Raw genomic sequence first — 18,733 nt, 5'->3', positions numbered from 1 at the left:
ACAAAAAGACAGAGGCAACTGGAGAAGGAAAAAGTGCTGGCTTTTTTTACCTTGTTCAGCAATTTCAATTTCTCTTCGTCCAAACTCTGCCTGTTTGATGTTCTTGACACAGAAGTCACTGCTCCCCTTAGAGTTCTTTTGCTGCTTATCCCTGGGAGAGGTCTCATCATCAGAGCTATCTGTATAGGAAGCCGCTGAAATGACAGAATAAAAAACCCTCAGGGAAAAAAATGGCTTCCTCTAAAATACCAAACCATGGAGTGAACTGAGGCTTCTCTGGTCATCCACTACCACACAGACGTACACCTAAATGGTAGGCACCTGAAATGGCACCGTGGAGCTGGCTCAATCACCTCCTGTGGAAAGTGCTAGCCATAAGTCAGAAAGAGGAAGTGGAGAAAGGTTGCCAAAGATAATACGCCTGGATAGCATTAACTTGGAATCTAGGGCTAACGACCTTCAGAACATGAGAGCTCCTTGAATATGCAAAAAGAGAGAGGTTACACCATGGTAGCAATAGGTTAAAGTTCTTCATGCGAGATCATGGTCATTAACCTATGGGTTTCTCGGATCCAAGCTACCCTTCTTTGTCTGCTGCTTAGATGCCTGTTGTAATTTGTGTTTTAGTACAATCACTGAACAGATAAGACCTAGTGAACAAGAAGCCCATGGGAAAGTAATTAAGAACCACACAAAAAGTGTTTGTCTGACATAACAGAGCTTTCTTTTTAAGACTGGCTCTGATGAGGCTGAACTATGCCTGCAGACCCAATTAGATATTGACAATGAAGTATTCAGTGTGGGCTCTCCCGTCTTGCTGGCCTCAGTGGGTCTGGCAATAGGCATTTTAGGTTCCCAAAGAAGTGGATAAATCCTTCTTTGGTATACTAAAATGTTCTGATGATTAATCCATTTAGCAATATATGCTAGAAGGTGGAGGGTCTCAGATTTTGATTGTGGGTAACAGGCAACTTCTTCTACTCACACGTTTAGCTGAGGTCTTTTCAGTCTTCATACAATTCTGTAGTTGCTAATCATTTGCTGGATGATTTAATTTCCTTCCATGATTTATGTTTAAGTTTCGGAGGATAGTTTCTTCCTAAGTAGTCCTCAAGGTTTGTTGTGCGTTTTTTTGTTTTGTTTCTTGTTTGTTTGTTTTTGTATTTTTGAGGGGGAGGAGAAGTTGGGGGGATATAAAGCTCTGTCTATAAGGCATTACATATCTCTCAATGGGATAAGAAGTACTTCCATCACTTTCAAGGGGAAAAGCTGCAAACATTCAGAGCTCCTAAGGTCTATGGTGCTCTGATCTACTTACATCCAGAGAATTAAGGCATTTCTGGGATTTCTTAGCAAAGGATCTATATCTGGGAGGGCTGTAAAAGGCAAGTCTGACCTTGCCCAGTTAATCGGGCATGGCACTACAAAATGTTTGGGCAGCAGGGGCCTGAGTGTCTCTCTTGGAGCTGGAAAACTGCCCTAGAGCAAAGTCCTAACACGAGGCAACAAGAATGAACACAGGCACCAAGGGAGGTGAGGGAATTAGTAAATCCCCAAAAGGACTTTTGTTCTTGAAAGGAACTAATCTGTATAAAAAGTCTGTGGTTCTCCCTCCTAGGGTGAGCAAGAGTTCAAAGTACCTTTGGCAACAGAGCCCAGAAACCGCTTCCCAGGCAGTCATCTATTTCACTAATCAATACTCAGAAATAGCTTATGTGTTGGAGGCTTAGGGGAACCATGCTTCTACCACCTGAGGGAAGAAAGATAATGGCCATCCCTAATCTTGATCATAATTTATAGCATAATTACTTCTGAAGAAAGTGTTTACATTCAGAATACCCCGAAATTTCAAATCCTTTCTTAGAGGCAGGATGATTTCTATGTTCTCCAATGGCCATTTAAATAGAGTGGTTATGTGTTCTGGAGTCAGACAGACTTTGAAATCTCAGTCTCTGTTTCTGGGTATATAAAAGGTGGTCCAGAACCTGATTAATAGAATTATTAATTTGTTCATGAATCCAGTCATTCAGACATTCAGTTGTTCATTCAATAAATTTTTATTTTGTGTCCACTGTATACCAGGCAGAGTGTTAAGTGCTGGGTATACAGAACAAATATGGATTGTCTTTATCTTCATGGAGTTTTCAGTCTAATAGGTAAGTCAGACAGGAAATAACTAATTACAAAATTAATTGGAGTTTTTCTTTTCCTATGGTTGTAATATGTGCTATGAAGCTGACTGTATAATAGGAAGACATAACTTTCAGAGTCAAGTTGTTGAGAAGATTAAATAAGATAATGTAAGTATAGTGCTTAGTGCAATGCTGAGTATAAAGTAAGCACTCAATAAATGACACCTGATATTACTGTTGGCTTTTGCAAATATTTTTAATTCGATAGCAGATATAACATTTTTAAAGGTTCTTACTCAGCGTCAGGATTTTGAATGGGAAAGGAATGACATGCATACAATATTATTTAGCAGTTTCTTTTTTTTTCTACCTCCGTCATCTACTAATCTAACCAAGCAGCAGGTGGCTGGTTGGCAATGATGAAAAAGGTTGAGACTGGAGTCCTAACTCTACCCAGAATAGCATTCCTCTCCTATGCCTCTCTAGCTTCTAAGGATGAGTCAGGGTAAAAAAACACACAAACAACAACAACAACAAAAATAACCCCCAAAATTTCCTCTTAGGAGAAGCACTCCAATTTTTGGCTTGAGTTGTTTTCTTCTCTCTCAAGAAGAAATTATTATACCACCTCCCTACTCTAAAAAAACTCCCCAAATACAGTATTTTACTTTTTTCATAGTAGTCAACTGGTTATAGTTCGTTCAATCAATGTTTTTATTTGAGCCACAATGGATTTGTTTTCAGAGTCCTTTGTGCAGACCTGTTAATCAGGTGAGAAACAAAAGTATCAGTTGTCTAGATTGTACTAATATGTGAATGCAAAATGGCTGACAGCCCCAGACCAATAGAGTGCTTTTTCTGCAAACACAGTGGAAAGATTATTCCTGAACTAGCATGACATTTGTTTTTTGAATTCACACTTATTTCTGTCACTATATTTAAAGTAGCACATTCATGGGGCGCCTGGGTGGCTCAGTTGTTAAGCGTCTGCCTTCGGCTCAGGTCATGATCCCAGGGTCCTGGGATCGAGCCCCGCATCGGGCTCCCTGCTCCACGGGAAGCCTGCTTCTCCCTCTCCCACTCCCCCCGCTTGTGTTCCCTCTCTCAATGTGTCTTTCTCTGTCAAATAAATAAAATCTTAAAAAAAAAAAAAAAATGTAGCACATTCATGAAAATATTTGAGATAGCATCAAAGGTTTTTTCCTAAGAAAATTTAGAGAAACCCAACACATATGTATACACATGCTTGCATAGTTTCTGAAATGTTTACAGTTGTCACACTCTGAAGCCCAGAGCTATAATTCAATTAAAAATGAACAACTGATAATCAAGGCAATAGCCAACTGAAGTACAGCCTGAGCTCTAGCTTTACCTCTAATTGGTTGTGACCAATTTTCAATTTATCCAACTGTAAAATAGGGAGTATAATGGATCCTCTCTCTCCCATGCTCTCTCTCTTTCCCCTAACTACCACCAGAAAAATCTCATGAATAAATGAGAGTACAAAAAAGGTTCAATTTCCAGTCAGAAAAGTAACATAAAGCACAATATAACTTTACCACGGGGTGTTCTCTTGTTTCATGATAACCCAGAATCAAAATATAACTCTTGAATCACTAATCCATAATCTATCCCATAGAACATGCATAGATATGTTCTATGGCTCAAGCTTAATTAAGCCTTACCTCCTAGCAGCTGTGATATTGTGGGTTATTGCTAGGAGAAGAAGCAGTCAGACTCCCGGTTGAATTAGTCCTATTAGACTATTTCAGTCAGATAATTCCTCTTAGGCCCAATCTATTCATTTGGCAATGGAAATAACAGTAGGAACCTGTGTGTCAATGTGCAGCAGATTTCATTGATGAATAATGCTCTAGAAATACGTGAAAAGCTATGTTAGCAATCAAAATACTAACAAACAAAACTTTGTTATTTGGAAAAATCTGAAAATACTTTATAAGTTTTATAAGAACCAATTATGAACTAAGGGACTTCAGCCTTCCTTTCTTATCTTTAACCAATTAACCACCGCAAAGACAGCTTTTTCAGAAATATATCACTGAGAATGATTTGAATTTGAAGAAGTCTCTTCATTTGTTTTTATGAGGTTCTGTGCTTAGGGAAAGAGTTTTTAGAAGTTTGTTTCTTATAAACAATTTCAGGAACAATGCAGGAATTTTAGGAATTAATGTAGCCCTTTTCAACCTGGATTGCAAAGTCCTAATGTCTTGAAGCATCCATAGAATATATCAATTAACTTCTCTCCTATCCATCTGGAAGGGTACTAGTTATGAACCATCCTTCGGAGAACTGAGAAAACAGCATCTCCAATTCTTTTCTGTGTTCTGTGATTCTGATGAGGAACCCTGGTTGAGAAAGGTTGGTAGAGGCTCCTAAATGAAAGGTGCTGAGCAAAACTTAGCACTAGTATCTTTAGGCAGGGAGAATAGGCCATAGACTACCCAAATCTCCAGGTAACTTCAGCAAAACAAACACTCTGGATAGGGAGGTACCTTTTTTTGAAATGTCATAAACATTCTTCTAGCTGTTCACATACAGTATATCAGAGACCTCAACAAGATATAAAGTATAGGGCTCTGGACACCTTTCACCAATATTTATTTATCAAGCACCTTTTATGTGTCAAGCATTTCTAAATGCTGGGAATATAACAGTACAAAACAAACAAATCTCTGTTCTCATGGATCTCTTATTCAAGTAAGGGGAGAAACAATAATAAATTAGTAAAATACATAGTATGTTGTATGATGATAAGTGCCATGGAGAAAAATAAAGGAGGAAACTTTGATAGGGAATGTTGGGTAGGGTATTCGTACAATTTTGAGAATAGCCAGGATAGGCCTCAATTGAGAATGTAATCTTTAGTTAAGAACTGAAGGAGTAGGATACCCAGCTAGGGTATCTCAGAGCACTCCAGGCAAAGGAAATAGCAAATGCAAAGAACTTAAAGCAGGAGAGTGCCTGGCATGTTTTGAAATAACAAAACAGCAGTAAGAAGCCTAGTATGGCTGGAGTGAAATGTTTAGCTGGAAGGGAAGGAAAGTTTGGGAACGTAGCAATGTGATTAGAAATGTAATGGGATGGTATAGGGCTGTGTAGGCCATTGTAAGAACTTTAGCCTTTGGGGCGCCTGGGTGGCTCAGTCGTTAAGAGTCTGCCTTCAGCTCAGGTCATGATCCCAGGGTCCTGGGATCGAGTCCCGCATCGGGCTCCCTGCTCGGCGGGAAGCCTGCTTCTCCCTCTCCCACTCCCCCTGCTTGTGTTCCCTCTCTCTCTATCTCTCTCTCTGTCAAATAAATAAATAAAATCTTTAAAAAAAAAAAAAGAACTTTAGCCTTTATTCCAAGTGAGATTGGGAAGCATTGGAGGGTTTGGAGGGGAGAACTGATACGACCTGACTTATTTCAAGAGAATGAATCTGGCTGTAGTGCTGTGAATAAACTGAAGAGGGGCAAGCTTTGAACTCACGAGCTCAGTTTTTAAGACATGGGAGATGCCTATAAAACATCCAAGTGAAAGGACTGAGCAGGCAGTTGGATATATGTATCTAGTGTGTAGGGGAGAGATTTGAGGTGGAGATAAAAGCTGAGACTCAAATGTCAATACATAGTATTTAAAACTATGAGGCTGCATGCACTCATGTGCGGAGAGTATAAACAGAGAGGAGAACCAAGGATCAGTCTTGGGGCTCTCCAATGCTACTTTCTGTAGTCACTTAAATGATAATGTATGCTGAAAATGGGTTCCAAGTTTTTATTGACGCGCATCTGCATATCTATCTTCCTGTATTTAGAAAGCTGTAAGTCAATTCCATATTCCTGGCTTTTCATTTGATAGATATGGAGCATTTTCTGTATCACCTCATGTTAACTTTTCATTGTGAACATTGTGAACTTCTCATTGCAACTCTCTTATGAACATCACAGGCTGCAAGAGTTTTCCAAGATCACACAAACAAATCACACATGGATCAAAGCCTAGAAAGTAGGTCTCTCCTAACTCCCACTCCAGGGCTTGCCCGTTGTTCATGTGAAAAAAACAAAAACAAAAACAAAACGAGGTAACGGTGTATATGAAACAGCTTCAAAAGAAGCAAACATCAGGGCGCCTGGGTGGCTCAGTCAGTTAAGCGTCCGGCTCTTGATTTCAGCTCAGGTCATGATCTCGGGGTCATAGGGATCGGGCTCTGTGCTCAGCGGGGAGTCTGCTCGAGATTCTCTCTCCCTCTTCCTCTGCCCCCCCTTCCCCCCCACTCTCTTTCTCTCTCTTTCTAAAATAAATAAATCTAAAAAAAAAAAAGAAGCAAACATCATCTTAGGTTTCATTTTAAAAGCACTGAGTTTATGGAAATAATACTTCCTATAGATTATTTCAGACCATAAATGGAATATTACAGCTATAGACATATTTTTATTTTTTTTATTTTTTATTTTTTTATTTTTTTTAAAGATTTTATTTATTTATCTGACAGACAGAGAGACAGCGAGAGAGGGAACACAAGCAGGAGGAGTGGGAGAGGGAGAAGCAGGCTTCCCGCTGAGTAGGGAGCTCGATGCGGGGCTCGATCCCAGGACCCTGGGATCATGACCTGAGCCGAAGGCAGACGCTTAACGACTGAGCCACCCAGGTGCCCCATATAGACATATTTTTAAAAGGACACCTAATCTGGAATTTATCCAGATGAGGATAACCAGGACAGTGGGATGCCCTGAAAATGGTGATTTTTTAATTTCTATGTAAAATCATTAAATTCCAGGGATTATATGAGAGCTTATCACAGCTAAATAATTAGATAAAGCAAGAATCACCCTATCATCTAGAATGCTCCCAAAGAAACCAGATGGCCATTTGTCAGGGATGCCAGCAAGGTAATTCTAGCATCCAGTGGGAAGCCGAATAATTGATCTTAAGTTATTTTCTATTTCCAGAATGGTTTGACTCCATGCTCTTGAACGATATATCCTTAAATGGATATAGAAGGTAGACAACTTTTTACTATAAAAATGGCAACTTCAGATAGCTCAACCTAAAAGGTCCAAGTTTTCCAGGGTGACATCAGTCAATATCACTCACCAATGAACTACAGTAAGCAAATATGTGTTCACTTAGAAACAAGGGCATCAGTCACACTTTCTAGGTAAATAAATATTTTATAAGTACCCTCCTGACAATATCAGGGTTCAGTAGGAAGGCAGGCATTGGTTTTCTCTGCAGGGACACAACTGGAAATGTAGATCTAGTGTGAAGGGAGAAGACTGAGCTGGCGTTAAAACTTAGTATAGCTACTGTTTAGTATCAATCTTTAAATAATATGTACAAACTCACAGTCTAAAATGTTACACACCATTTTATAATTCACATTTTCACAATTATTATGGCTTCAGAGTTATATTAATTGGTTCATGAATTCTCAACACTGGTTATTTCAGCAGAATAAGATAGGTACACAATTTTTACACATATCTTTACACAAAATCCATAGGGATTTACATCATTCTGTTATGGGGGTAAGGGAGAGTAAAAAGAGAAATGTAACAAGTATAAATAATAATCCACCCAACCTAAAAGTTATAGCTTCCCAAACAAGCTTTCTACAGCTTTATATAACAAATACTACTTCCCTATTTGTGTGAAGAACAAACAAAATTTCAGGTCACGATGAAAAATTTCTGAAGAATATTACTATTTATAATGTGAAGAGATAACTAGGGCAAACATTCAGCTTCCTATTATATTCCAACATAAGGGCAAAATAAAATAGCTCCATATTAGATCAGATACATAGTAGGCATTGCTGCACAAATGGCCAGTGCCTTTAAGGGGTCCTATGTGGTAATAGCTCATCTGGCATTAAATGATAGCTCCAGAGCCCATGTATTTGAATTAATGACACTATAAAGGAAGGAAGGAGTGACAAGCAATACAATGTCACAGCTTAGAAGAGAAAGCAAAGGGCTGACTGGAACTAGGATCCACTTGGATGTTTCCATTATTTCTTGATGCAATTAAGGTTTCCCTATTAATCTGCAAGTTCTGAATGGAGGAATGGGGAACTCCTCTTTTATTTTCAAAGAATGGAAAACAACGTAAGTCTTTATACACGCTGTTCAATGAACATCATCAATAAGTTACATATGCCCACCCTCTGAATAAATCAGAAATCAGGTTTGTTAATCACCCTCTTCTGCCTTTATTGGAAGAAGAGATCTCTGTTAGGCTCTACTCCGAATCCTCAAGGAATCCAAAGATTCCATCTAGAATTTTGGTCTAAATTTTGACTGAGAATCAAAGTGTCTGTTTCAAAGCACAGGTTTGATGGTGCTTAAATAGACAGGAGGGTCCACTGATCACACTTAATTAGCATCCACAGGAGGGTCCATAGCGGCTCAGTACTCACCTGAGCTGTAGCTGTCAGTAGATGACTGAGAAATGGAACGAGACAGAGAGCGACGTCCAATTTTGGTGGGACGTTTGTTGAATTCTTGCTTCTGGTCAGCAAATTGGATCTGCTAAGAAAAAGAACTCTAGTTATATAAAGGGAAACAACCTTCATTTTGTGACAGCAGCAGAAGGCTTGCATTATAGGATCTTAACCTTCCTTTGCAGTTGATCTAATTGTACCAACCCATATTTGGAATGTTAAGACTTTTTGGAGAGAATGATTTTTCATTCTTTACACATTATATTTCTATCAAATTTAAATCCTTAACTCTATGGCTATATAACTTTTACAATAGAATTGTGACAAAGAAAGGAGAACGGGATGTTCTGGTTAAAATGAATTTTTAGAGGGCGCCTGGGTGGCTCAGTTGGTTGAGGGACTGCCTTCGGCTCGGGTCATGATCCTGGAGTCCCGGGATCGAGTCCCACATTGGGCTCCCTGCTCAGCGGGGAGTCTGCTTCTCCCTCTGACCCTCCCCACTCTGATGTGCTCTCTCTCTCTCTCTTTCATTCTCTCTCTTTCAAATAAATAAATAAAATCTTTTTAAAAAAATGAACTTTTAGAAAGTTGAGTCATATTCCTTTCTATGGTTTTGCTGAAAATTAAAGCTGGAAAGAATCTTTGGAACTATTTATTCTAATATTCACATATCTAGATGAGAAAACTGCAAAGTACAGAAAGGTAAAGTGACTTGTCTTCAGATTTTAAAATTCTCAGGAAATGGGACTGTTATAATGAAAAAAAAAAAAGGCTTTCCACTCAGAACTTTCTGAAACTGCATTCAAATCCTATGTCACTCATTAGCTATGTGATGTTGGTCGAGTTGCCCTTGTGATCCTCACTTTCTCATAAATACAGCAAAGATAAAAGTATTTACCTCACAAGTTTTAGGGTTAGATGAAACAATACATGTAAACTGTGAAACATAGCGTAGATTCAATAAATCCACTCCCGACTCCCACTCCTACAGTTCACTGTTCTTATAGTAAACATTAACTTATTATTTTTAATGTGTGGTATCATAAAACACCTAAAAATCACAAGACTGATCATCTGTTAACTATAACATAACAGATGTAGAAGGAGTAGATAGAGGACTGGACTATGTATAGACAGCAATACTATGGAGGTTGAATTTTGGACCAATATCTGACAATTTTCTTATAATTTTATCCCTTTCTCCTACTGTTGGAGGTTCCAGCATTTTACAAATCAGAGGTCATATAATTTATTCAACAAATGACATTTTTTTCTTTCTCTCTAGTTGAATGTTTGTATAATTGCTTCGATTATTCTGGATCCCAGGTGGCATGGAGGCAGGAAAGATCAAAGATCTGACAACTACCCTTCATGATAAAAAGATGGTTCCTTGATGGGCAGAACACACACAGCCTACCAGAATGAAAGCAGCAACTGACGGCAGTCAGAGGCAACTACTGAGTCATTTGAATATTGAGACGAGGAGACTAATGCCAAACTGCATCAGCTTAGCATGCCTTTTAGGGGAATTCATAGCATTTTCATAGCTATAACAACAAATGAAGCCTGTGTTAGTACCTTAGAGTTTGTAAATTGTTTTCAGTAATAGGAAAATTCATTGGATCAGAAGCTCTTTGCAAAGTGAAAACTTGGCAAAATTGACTATTTTGCTAAAGTAGCAATTTATTTCAAAAAGATCCAGTGCTCTTTCTATGCACTCCCATGGGATATACATGAACTTCCATGTACTTCTCCTAGCACAGCACTTACCACACTGAATAGAAGTATCTACCTGTATCCTTCATAAAGGCAGGACCTGTGCAACTTATTCACCCTTATATCCTCAGGCACAAATGCCTGACCCGCCGTAGGCAATGACATGCTGAAACAATGAATCTGAAGTAGCCTATTCTAGCTTCACTGTCTGTACTTGGTTGAATATTAAGGAAATATGGTCAGCATAAGCCAAATCTAAAGCTAAAAGAATTTTCAGGGCAAAAAAAGCTGAGCAGGGGAAGGTGGGTGAGAAGATGGGGAGGGGAATAGCAGTCAAGCTGAAAACTCTGGCTTCCATTTCACCACCCTTGTTCAAGACAATGTTTTTTTTTTTTTCCCCTAGAGGCCCATCTAGGAAAAGGAGTAGTAATTGACTTTCCAAAGACCAGGATGAGTCACTAACTTCAGCAGTGCCTCCTTTGAAAAAAAAATAATAGATAAACCCTGCCTCAGATATGCAGCACCCCCCCCTCCCACCCACACACCACTAGAGGGGGCCAGCCACTCTGCTTTTCTAGATGTGTAGGATCAGGAGTGGGTGGGTGCACATCACTTCACCCCAATCACACTAAACCGTGTAGCTATCTGGCTGCTCATCTTCTCAACCCAGTTTCCCTAAACTGAGCTCTCTTTTCTCTAGTTTTCTCCATTTACAGTAATTCCTCCCGCCAAGTCTTGGCACTAAAGAAGACTAGGCTATGCTGGCTTTTTCCACTCAGAAACATAGGGTTCTAAGTCTTGTTTACTCATTAGACACTGACCTCAAATTTAAGATAGAAGAATATTAGAAAGAGACTAACTATTTATATAGAATTAGTTACATACACTTTTCCCAAGAAATAAATATTTATCTTTTACTGACCAGAACACCTGGCTTAAGTAGGTCACCTCTATACCCAATTCTCAATTCTCCTTAAACGCATTACATTCTTCACCCCGTGATACAGTCATCTACCCACCCCAGGTGGGGTACTCTGGTACATTCTACCCCTATCTTTTCCACCTTGTATGAAATCAAAGTCCTTTAAGGTAACCCTCCTTTACCATTTCAGAGAGAACTGCCCAATTCCAACAGGCAAGGGAGGGAAAGAGACTGTTAGGAGAGGGGCAGCTCACCTTATGCCAGAAGCAGGGACGAAAGCAGCAAAGGAGGGAAAAAAGCAGCGGGCCTATTACAATAATGGCTATCGCGGCAGCAAGCCTGGTTAAATAAGAGCTTAGCCTCACCTGGGCTTTAATCCCAGAGTTGCCATTGACAATGTATTTCTTCTTGCTGCCCAGCATAGTGACATTACCAGCCCTACAGCCACCTCTCCGGTCCAGGGACCCTTGTGGCTAGGCCTTTAAACTTTCCTCATCAGCAATTCTGTTGGCTCTGGTTCCAGCTAGCTTTTTTTGGGGGCATGGGGGGAGGGCTGCCCTTCCCTGGAATCCCTGAAGCAGCTCCAACAACCCCTCCAGCAGTAGAGCCCAATTTAATAAGGCATTTCTGTTAGTGGCTCATCAACCATTCCTAATTCTGGTAGCTGTTTTGCTTTTATTATTTTTTTTTCCTAAACACCTAATTACACGGATCCTCTGACCTCTAAACCCTAACAAGTCCCTTGACAAGGCCCAACTTGCATGCGCATAACAATAGCTTATTTATATAACCCGTGCACTTTTTTGCCTGCTATAATTAACTTGCTAATTAGGTTCTTTTTTAACCTTACCTCCTCCTTTTCCATGTCAGATGATTTTAGTTAACCTAGTCTCATTAGAAAAAAATTAACTACAGAGTCACTAAAACAATGAGGGAATTTATTAAGAAGGTAAAAAAATGGTGCCAAATGCTGAGGCAGCCTGTGTTCTTGGGTTCATCAGGCTGAGGACACTGGTTTTAGCTTTGTCACCAAGGAAATCAACATTCTCAGCCTGTTGCTTTAAATTGTGCATCTTTTACATAGGTTTTGACATATCGTTCCTAGTCCCATCTCAAGATTGTTGCTGATTAGGTGGTGAGTGTTTTTTTCCAAAGTTTTTAAAAAACTGTGTGTTTCGTGGGAAGTGTGACTACAAAGGAGAACTTCCTATTTCCTCAGAGTCCCCAGAATCACAATGACCTTGTTATATATCAGATAAAGGGTCAAATGAAAGGTCAAAGAATCACATTATTTATTTGTTGATTTCTGGAAGGGACCCAGTGAATAGGAAAGCTACATTTGACCGTATGTTACAGAGACAGGGGTGGGAATGTGATTTGAATTCTTCCTTTAAAAAAGAGAGACTGCTTGTTGAGCACAAGAAAGAACATAAAATGGTAGATTTTTTTTTTTAGGATAATCTTTATTTTGAGAGAAAAGATCTCTGGAAGAATGGAATAAAGGGAGGAGGGCTAATATTTATTAAGTTCCTACTGTGCATGCATAGCCCTGCATATATGTTACTTCTATTAATCAGTACAAGAATCTTACAAAGTAGACATCATTATCCCCATCTGACAAATTAGGGAAGGGCAGCCCTGAGAGAACAAATTATTTGCTGGAGGTCTCACAGCAAGTCAGTGATGGGACTGCAACAAGAGCCTGTGTTTATGACAGAGCTAAAGTTCCTTCTACTACACCACACCTTATATTAATCAGAAGATGAAAAAGTCCCCTGGTCCTAATCCTAGGTACACTAGCCCCATCCCATTCCTCTTAATTTATCCTTAAACTTATATGATTTAAAATTACACTTTAAAAAATAATAATAAAATCAAATTACGCTTTAAATTTACTTTTTTATCAGATGGGATCTCAGAAATGATATCAGCCCAAATGATCTTGAGGCTCTGATCAAACAATTCTGAAATGGCTACTCATAGAATTTGAAATCTTACAGCTCTTTTTATTTATTTATTTATTCATTCATTCATTCATTCATTCATTCATTTGACAGAGAGAGAGTGAGAGAGAGAGAGAGAGCACAAGCAGGGGGAACAGCAGGGAGAGGGAGAAGCAGGCTCTCCCGTGAGCAAGGAGCCCCACGCTGGGCTCAATCCCAGGACCCTGGGATCATGACCTGAGCTGAAGGCAGACACTTAACCATCTGAGCCACCCAGGTGCCCCTCTAACAGCTCTTTAATTGGCAACTTTGCCCCATGTCACTACCAAAAATTAAAACAGAAATTAACTGAACTCAAATATGATTCACTATCACCCATGACAATCCTGATCTCTTACTCATAATTTCACAAAATAAGACAGATCAGTCTCTTTCTGCTTGCAGAGTGAATCACTAAACTTCTGCTCTTCCTAGTACACTCTCAGCTGGTTCTGGATTTTCCTCACTCAGGTGAAAGGGAACTTGTTGGTCCAAGGCTTAACTGACTAGACCCGAGCCTGACGGAGCTGCAGATCTATACCAAATCCAACTAGAAGACATTTAAGGACACTATTACTGACAGGAAAAGCCTTACTACTTAACAAGTTTATCTAACAAAGTAGTTCTCAAACTTTAGGTGCACACCAAAAGCATCCACAGGGCTTATTAAAAGGCACTGTTAAGCTCCATCCCCAGAGTTTCTGATTTAGTAAATCTGGGTGGGGCTGAAGATTTTGCGTTTTCAACAAGCTCCCAGGTGATTTAATGCTGCTGGTCTGGGGACTCTGCTTCAGAGAAACACTGCTCTAACACTTACTCCAAGCATAAATAAAGCAGCCCTAATGCTCTTGACTCTCTCCTGAGCCAACCATTTTATCCTATCTGTGACTACAACCATGGAGGCATATTTATAGGCAGAAAAGGTTATTTGAAAGGTCAGAGAATAGAATGAGGTGATCATTTCTTTATACCCAACACAGGATATAAAGAGAACTGGGTCTAAATCTGATTTTCACAATTGAAGGCTGTTAAGAACAGATGGTTAATACATTAAGAAAAACAGGACTCTTGGGGAGGACAGAAGATCAATTTACCCTAAAGAGGATCAGGCCAAGAGAAAACAATTCCTTTTCAAGCACATAAAGTTGTACTACAAAGGATGATCACCAGTGGTTTTTTCTCTCTCTCTCTCCATTTCTTAACATTTCAGCACTTAACACTGGTAATCCTCATTTATAAAATGGGAACGATAATAGCTCCTTTGCCTATCTCAAATGTGCACTGAGAAAATTTAAAAAATGATGTACATAAGAGGGTTTTGGCAACTACGTAATGATACATAAGTATAAAATACTAACATTTCTATTCTTTTAGGTCAAAAGTTCTTCACCTAGAGTCCATGGATGTCCAGATCCACCCCCAACATAGAATACAAAATTCTGTGTATGTGTATATTTTCCTGGGTAGAGGGCCCATAGTTTTCACCAGTTTCTCAAATAGGTCTTTCCTTTTAAATGTCAATCCAGACCCAGAGTTATAGTCAAGCTACCTCTACCACCATTTACCAGATACCTTAAAGATTTTTCTTTTACTTCCAAGTAGGCATGGTTCAAGCATTCTTAGACACATCTCTCTTCCAAGCTAAATGAGTTGCCTGAACAGATTCTTCACCTATAAAAGAGATTATTTCTAGCCAAAAGAAAATTGGGTAACCAGCTGGCTGGGTACTCAGGAAAGTCAATCAGAGTTCCTATGGAAAAGTACCAAGTACTACAGACAGCTTGGATGGGAGGAGGAAACATCAAAATGTAAAAACTTTAAAAAGAGGTTACTGCTGATCTCCATGCACATAAGAGGAGGTATTTCACCTACCAGTAGAGACTAAAGATTTCTCAAGGGAAGTAAAAACATTAATAAGGAGAGTCTTTAAAAGGATATGTTCCCCAATCTTTTAGCTATAAAATTTCTGAACAAGGCTAAAAAATCCTTCACATGAAAACAGCTAAGGAGCAGAGGCTCCAGAAGTTTTCCAGTGACTGATGGAATGTTAACTTGAAGGTCTACCTTATCAATTCTCAAGATGGGGAGTCTTCAAACTTTGTCCTGGCTTATTTCCCTGCTGGGAATCAGAGATGTGAGTAGTCAGCTGCTATGTGTGGTCTGAGTTCTGTTCTCTAAGGAGCATGCAAGTCCCTTATTGCTGTTGATCATTAACGAAGAAAGACATGTTATAATGCACCTCCTCTGCTAAATTTTCCTCTTGAAAGGTTTGAGAGCCTTGTAATGTTTCCTTTGGAGGCAAGGATGGTCTCAGTGGAAATTTAATTACATTAATGTATAAACTGGAACATGAGTCAGACATTTGGTTAAAACCTTCTTAAATTGAAATTTTGACCCCCAACATAGGAGATGGCTCCAGGGTTTTCTCTTGGGGTTTAAAAGGCACTCTAATATTTCATAGGTAAAGTCTATAGGCAATATACACTAGAGGGTCCTTGATGGCTCACTTTGCTGGGTAAGTGGATATCAGTAGAAGCCTAATGAAGCACTTCTAGGCCAGGTCAGAAATTAATGACTTATGTGGTATCTGAAAGAAAGCCTCAAGAGGTTAATCTTTGGCAAGGAAAAGATAGATGAAGAAACTGAGTTAATGAAGACAAGCTCCACCCTACTCTTTCTTGCTGTTGTTAAAAAATTTTTGCTGATCAAAAGTATTTTCCTGGTTTTTGAGAGAGAAGGGCAAAGAAATCTCTAAGTGAGAATGCCATATTCAAAACAAAGCAGAGTTGTGCTTTACCAAAGAATGTTTTCTAAAAGTTGGGAAGTCCTAGAGCATATCCCTTAAGCAAGTCACTAACTCCTGTAGGACAGTTTTCTTGTTCCCATAAATAAAAAGAAGTAGTAAAGGTTCAGTAGGAGCTCCTCTGGAGAGCACATGCTGCAGATAAAACAGTGAGGACTGTTACGAGAGTAAGAGTTACCATAAAACTTTTATGGATTCTGAGTTGACTCACTAATGTTCTGTGGAATTCTTCTGTAATATTCCTTTATCAATGTACCAAAGTTTAGAAAAAAAAAAAAAAGAAATACCAAAGTTTACTATCTTAATGTGGTCCCTCCCCTAAGAAAACCAAAATTCTTGCTCCCCATTCTTATGTATTAGTGAGTGGCTGGAGATTCAAAAACAAACTTACAATCCAACGAGAATTATTATGTGAATCCTTTCTAACAATTTTAAAACACTACATTATTTGAAATAAGCCTATGAATGGCTAGGAGTTCTTTACATCAAACATTTTAAAACTGAGCACAAGGTTCTGAAACAAGAACAACAGCAATAACCCCAACAGAAATAATAAACAATAGTTGTGACAGTGAGAGTTGAAATGTGGGCTCTTCAGTTGGGCCTTTGTCAGGCCTACTATATACTCAATCTTGGTATAGATGATTATTTAAGTCCATAATTCCATAAACACTGAAAAGAACTTGGAATATGCTGTATATAATAGTCTAACCAGTTTTCCATAGGGAAACATACATATATACATATATATAAAAACATAAGGCTGGTATAGACTGTAAGAAATCAGGCTAAACCTAGAAGAGACCAGACAGGAACATGAGGATAGTTGCTGTTTTTAAATTAGAAGTTGAAACTGGATCTAAAATACTAGGTTTTAAGTACTAGTTCTTATCAACAAACAAGTCCTTATATTTAAATTATATTAAAAATATCTATCAGGCAAATATGACATTTTGAAGAACAGTACCAAGAGAGCTATACTTCCTGCCCCTTAGAAATAATACATATAAAGCATATTTGGGGAAATGTTTTGACTGGAGGGAAAAAATGGGCAGGTAGGCAAGAAATATCTTAAATCTTTTCAGAGACTTGAGAGACCACCATTTCCATAAGTTCTGTTTCCCTCCCCCACCACTATTCTTTTTCTTTACCCCCATGAGAAATAAACTAAGCATCAGCTTGCAAAGAGAGTGCGAAGCAATTACAGAATACAATCCATGAGGTAGACCAGCAGCAGTAGGGAACTCCAGCCCAGCACAGACAACCAGGCAATACGCCGACTCTGGCCAGGCAGCTCTCAGACCTTCCTCAGCTTCACTTGCAATTAAGAAACAGGGGTGATCCAGGACACAGGAACTCATCAGAAATTAGAGGAATAACTGTTCTCCCAACCACAGATCTTGGTAGGGACTTGTCCCAGGTGATCCCTGTCACCTGTCAGAAATGGTTGCCTCATTACCAAGAAACAGAAGGAAAAGCAAAGTGACCAAAGCACTCACCATCCACTCAGGCACGTGAAAAGCTGAGGTGCCTTCATTACCGTCCCACTTCTCCATAGTGCAGGCTTGGGTAATATATATCCTGAAGCAAAAGGGAAAGCTGGTTTGGAAATGCCAGGGTTTTTTCAGTGCCCCAAAGCAGAACCAAACCTAGTGATTCAGAAATTTACAATATCTAGCAGAAGCTGCATCCCCTTTCACAGAGGCTTTCTATTCAAATTAAGGTCATTAGTCAACTGCCTGACAAGTCCCTGACTGGCCCGCTTCAAACCTTCTGCTTTTGATTCAAAATCGGAGCTGATGCAAGGTTCTGTACCCAGGCACTGAACTTCCCACAGGACACTCACTGCTTAATGCTACCCAAACACGCAACCCCTGCCTCCCCAGTGGGGACTTTCTGCCACAACAGTCAGGCTTCCTCTCTTTCCCGGTGTGTAAGGCAGTTGTTAATTTTCTCCCGCCCCTCAGGACACGTCACTGGAGGTACTGATACCAAGATCAATAAGGATCGAGGTCAAGAAGGCACTCCCATTTCTCAAGAGTTGCTTGATTTGGATCTGCACAGTAAACAGGCGTTTCCTTGAAATCAAGAGTTCCTTATGGCTTTCAAGTTTAAACAGCTATGCAGAACTTCCCCATCTGCTCACACTAGGGGTCTGGCACCAAACGCAGGCATATCTCAAGTTAAATTCTTATTGCAAGGGAGATTTGATTCTGATGGTGCCAGGGAAGATCTCTTGCAAAATCAGAAATTAGAAGCTCTAAAGAAAGTTCTGGGACCACAACTCCCTCTGCTGGCTCCCTGTGCTATGTACATGAAGGTCCAAGAGCCTTCAGGGGCAGAAACATAGGTGCCAATTGTAAACGAGCTGCATCCCTGAGGCTAGTCAGGAGCTAACAGTGTAGGTTTAGAGGAAGCCAAGGTTTCCAATCAAGACTAGTGCTGCCTCCAAGTCCCTATCCAGAGCGGGTTTTTACTCACCAGTCTAGTTTTGGGAAAAGACGAGATGCCAACACAGTAGCCCTATACACTATCACCTTAAAGGGACCTCAAAAGCTGTTCCCTCTTTAGGTTCCTACGCCAGCTCCCTCCTCTCTGCATACTTCAGAAATTGGGAAATAAGACAAAACTAAAGGTGGCCTGACCTATTTCACCTGCTCTGCCCATTCCTAGAGTGTATTATCCAGTAAGAGTACCATAGATTTCAGGCACAAAGTAAGCCCAATGGGATATGCC

The 18,733-nt window shown here is 39.6% G+C and overlaps 1 protein-coding gene across 10 annotated transcripts in view; it reads right to left on the bottom strand.

The window, feature by feature from the left end:
• The window catches only part of AHCYL2 (adenosylhomocysteinase like 2), a 162,478-nt gene that overhangs the window by 35,928 nt on the left and 107,817 nt on the right, over positions 1-18,733 (bottom strand). For 2 of the 10 annotated variants that reach the window (XM_036089312.2, XM_036089322.2), the window contains exons 2-3: positions 8,551-8,662; positions 51-194 (exon numbers count right to left, since the gene is read on the bottom strand). In XM_036089312.2, the coding sequence (XP_035945205.1) occupies positions 51-194; positions 8,551-8,662 (256 nt within the window). Of the gene's footprint in view, positions 1-50; positions 195-8,550; positions 8,663-17,496; positions 17,889-18,733 lie in introns of those variants that run through there. The other 8 variants (XM_036089313.2, XM_036089323.2, XM_078059553.1 and 5 more) reach the window with 7 other exon arrangements.

The sequence above is a fragment of the Halichoerus grypus genome, chromosome 12 (assembly GCF_964656455.1).
Source record: "Halichoerus grypus chromosome 12, mHalGry1.hap1.1, whole genome shotgun sequence".
Lineage (NCBI taxonomy): Eukaryota > Metazoa > Chordata > Mammalia > Carnivora > Phocidae > Halichoerus > Halichoerus grypus.
The sequence above is the reverse complement of the archived record's forward strand: the minus strand, read 5'-3'. Positions and strand labels throughout refer to the sequence as shown.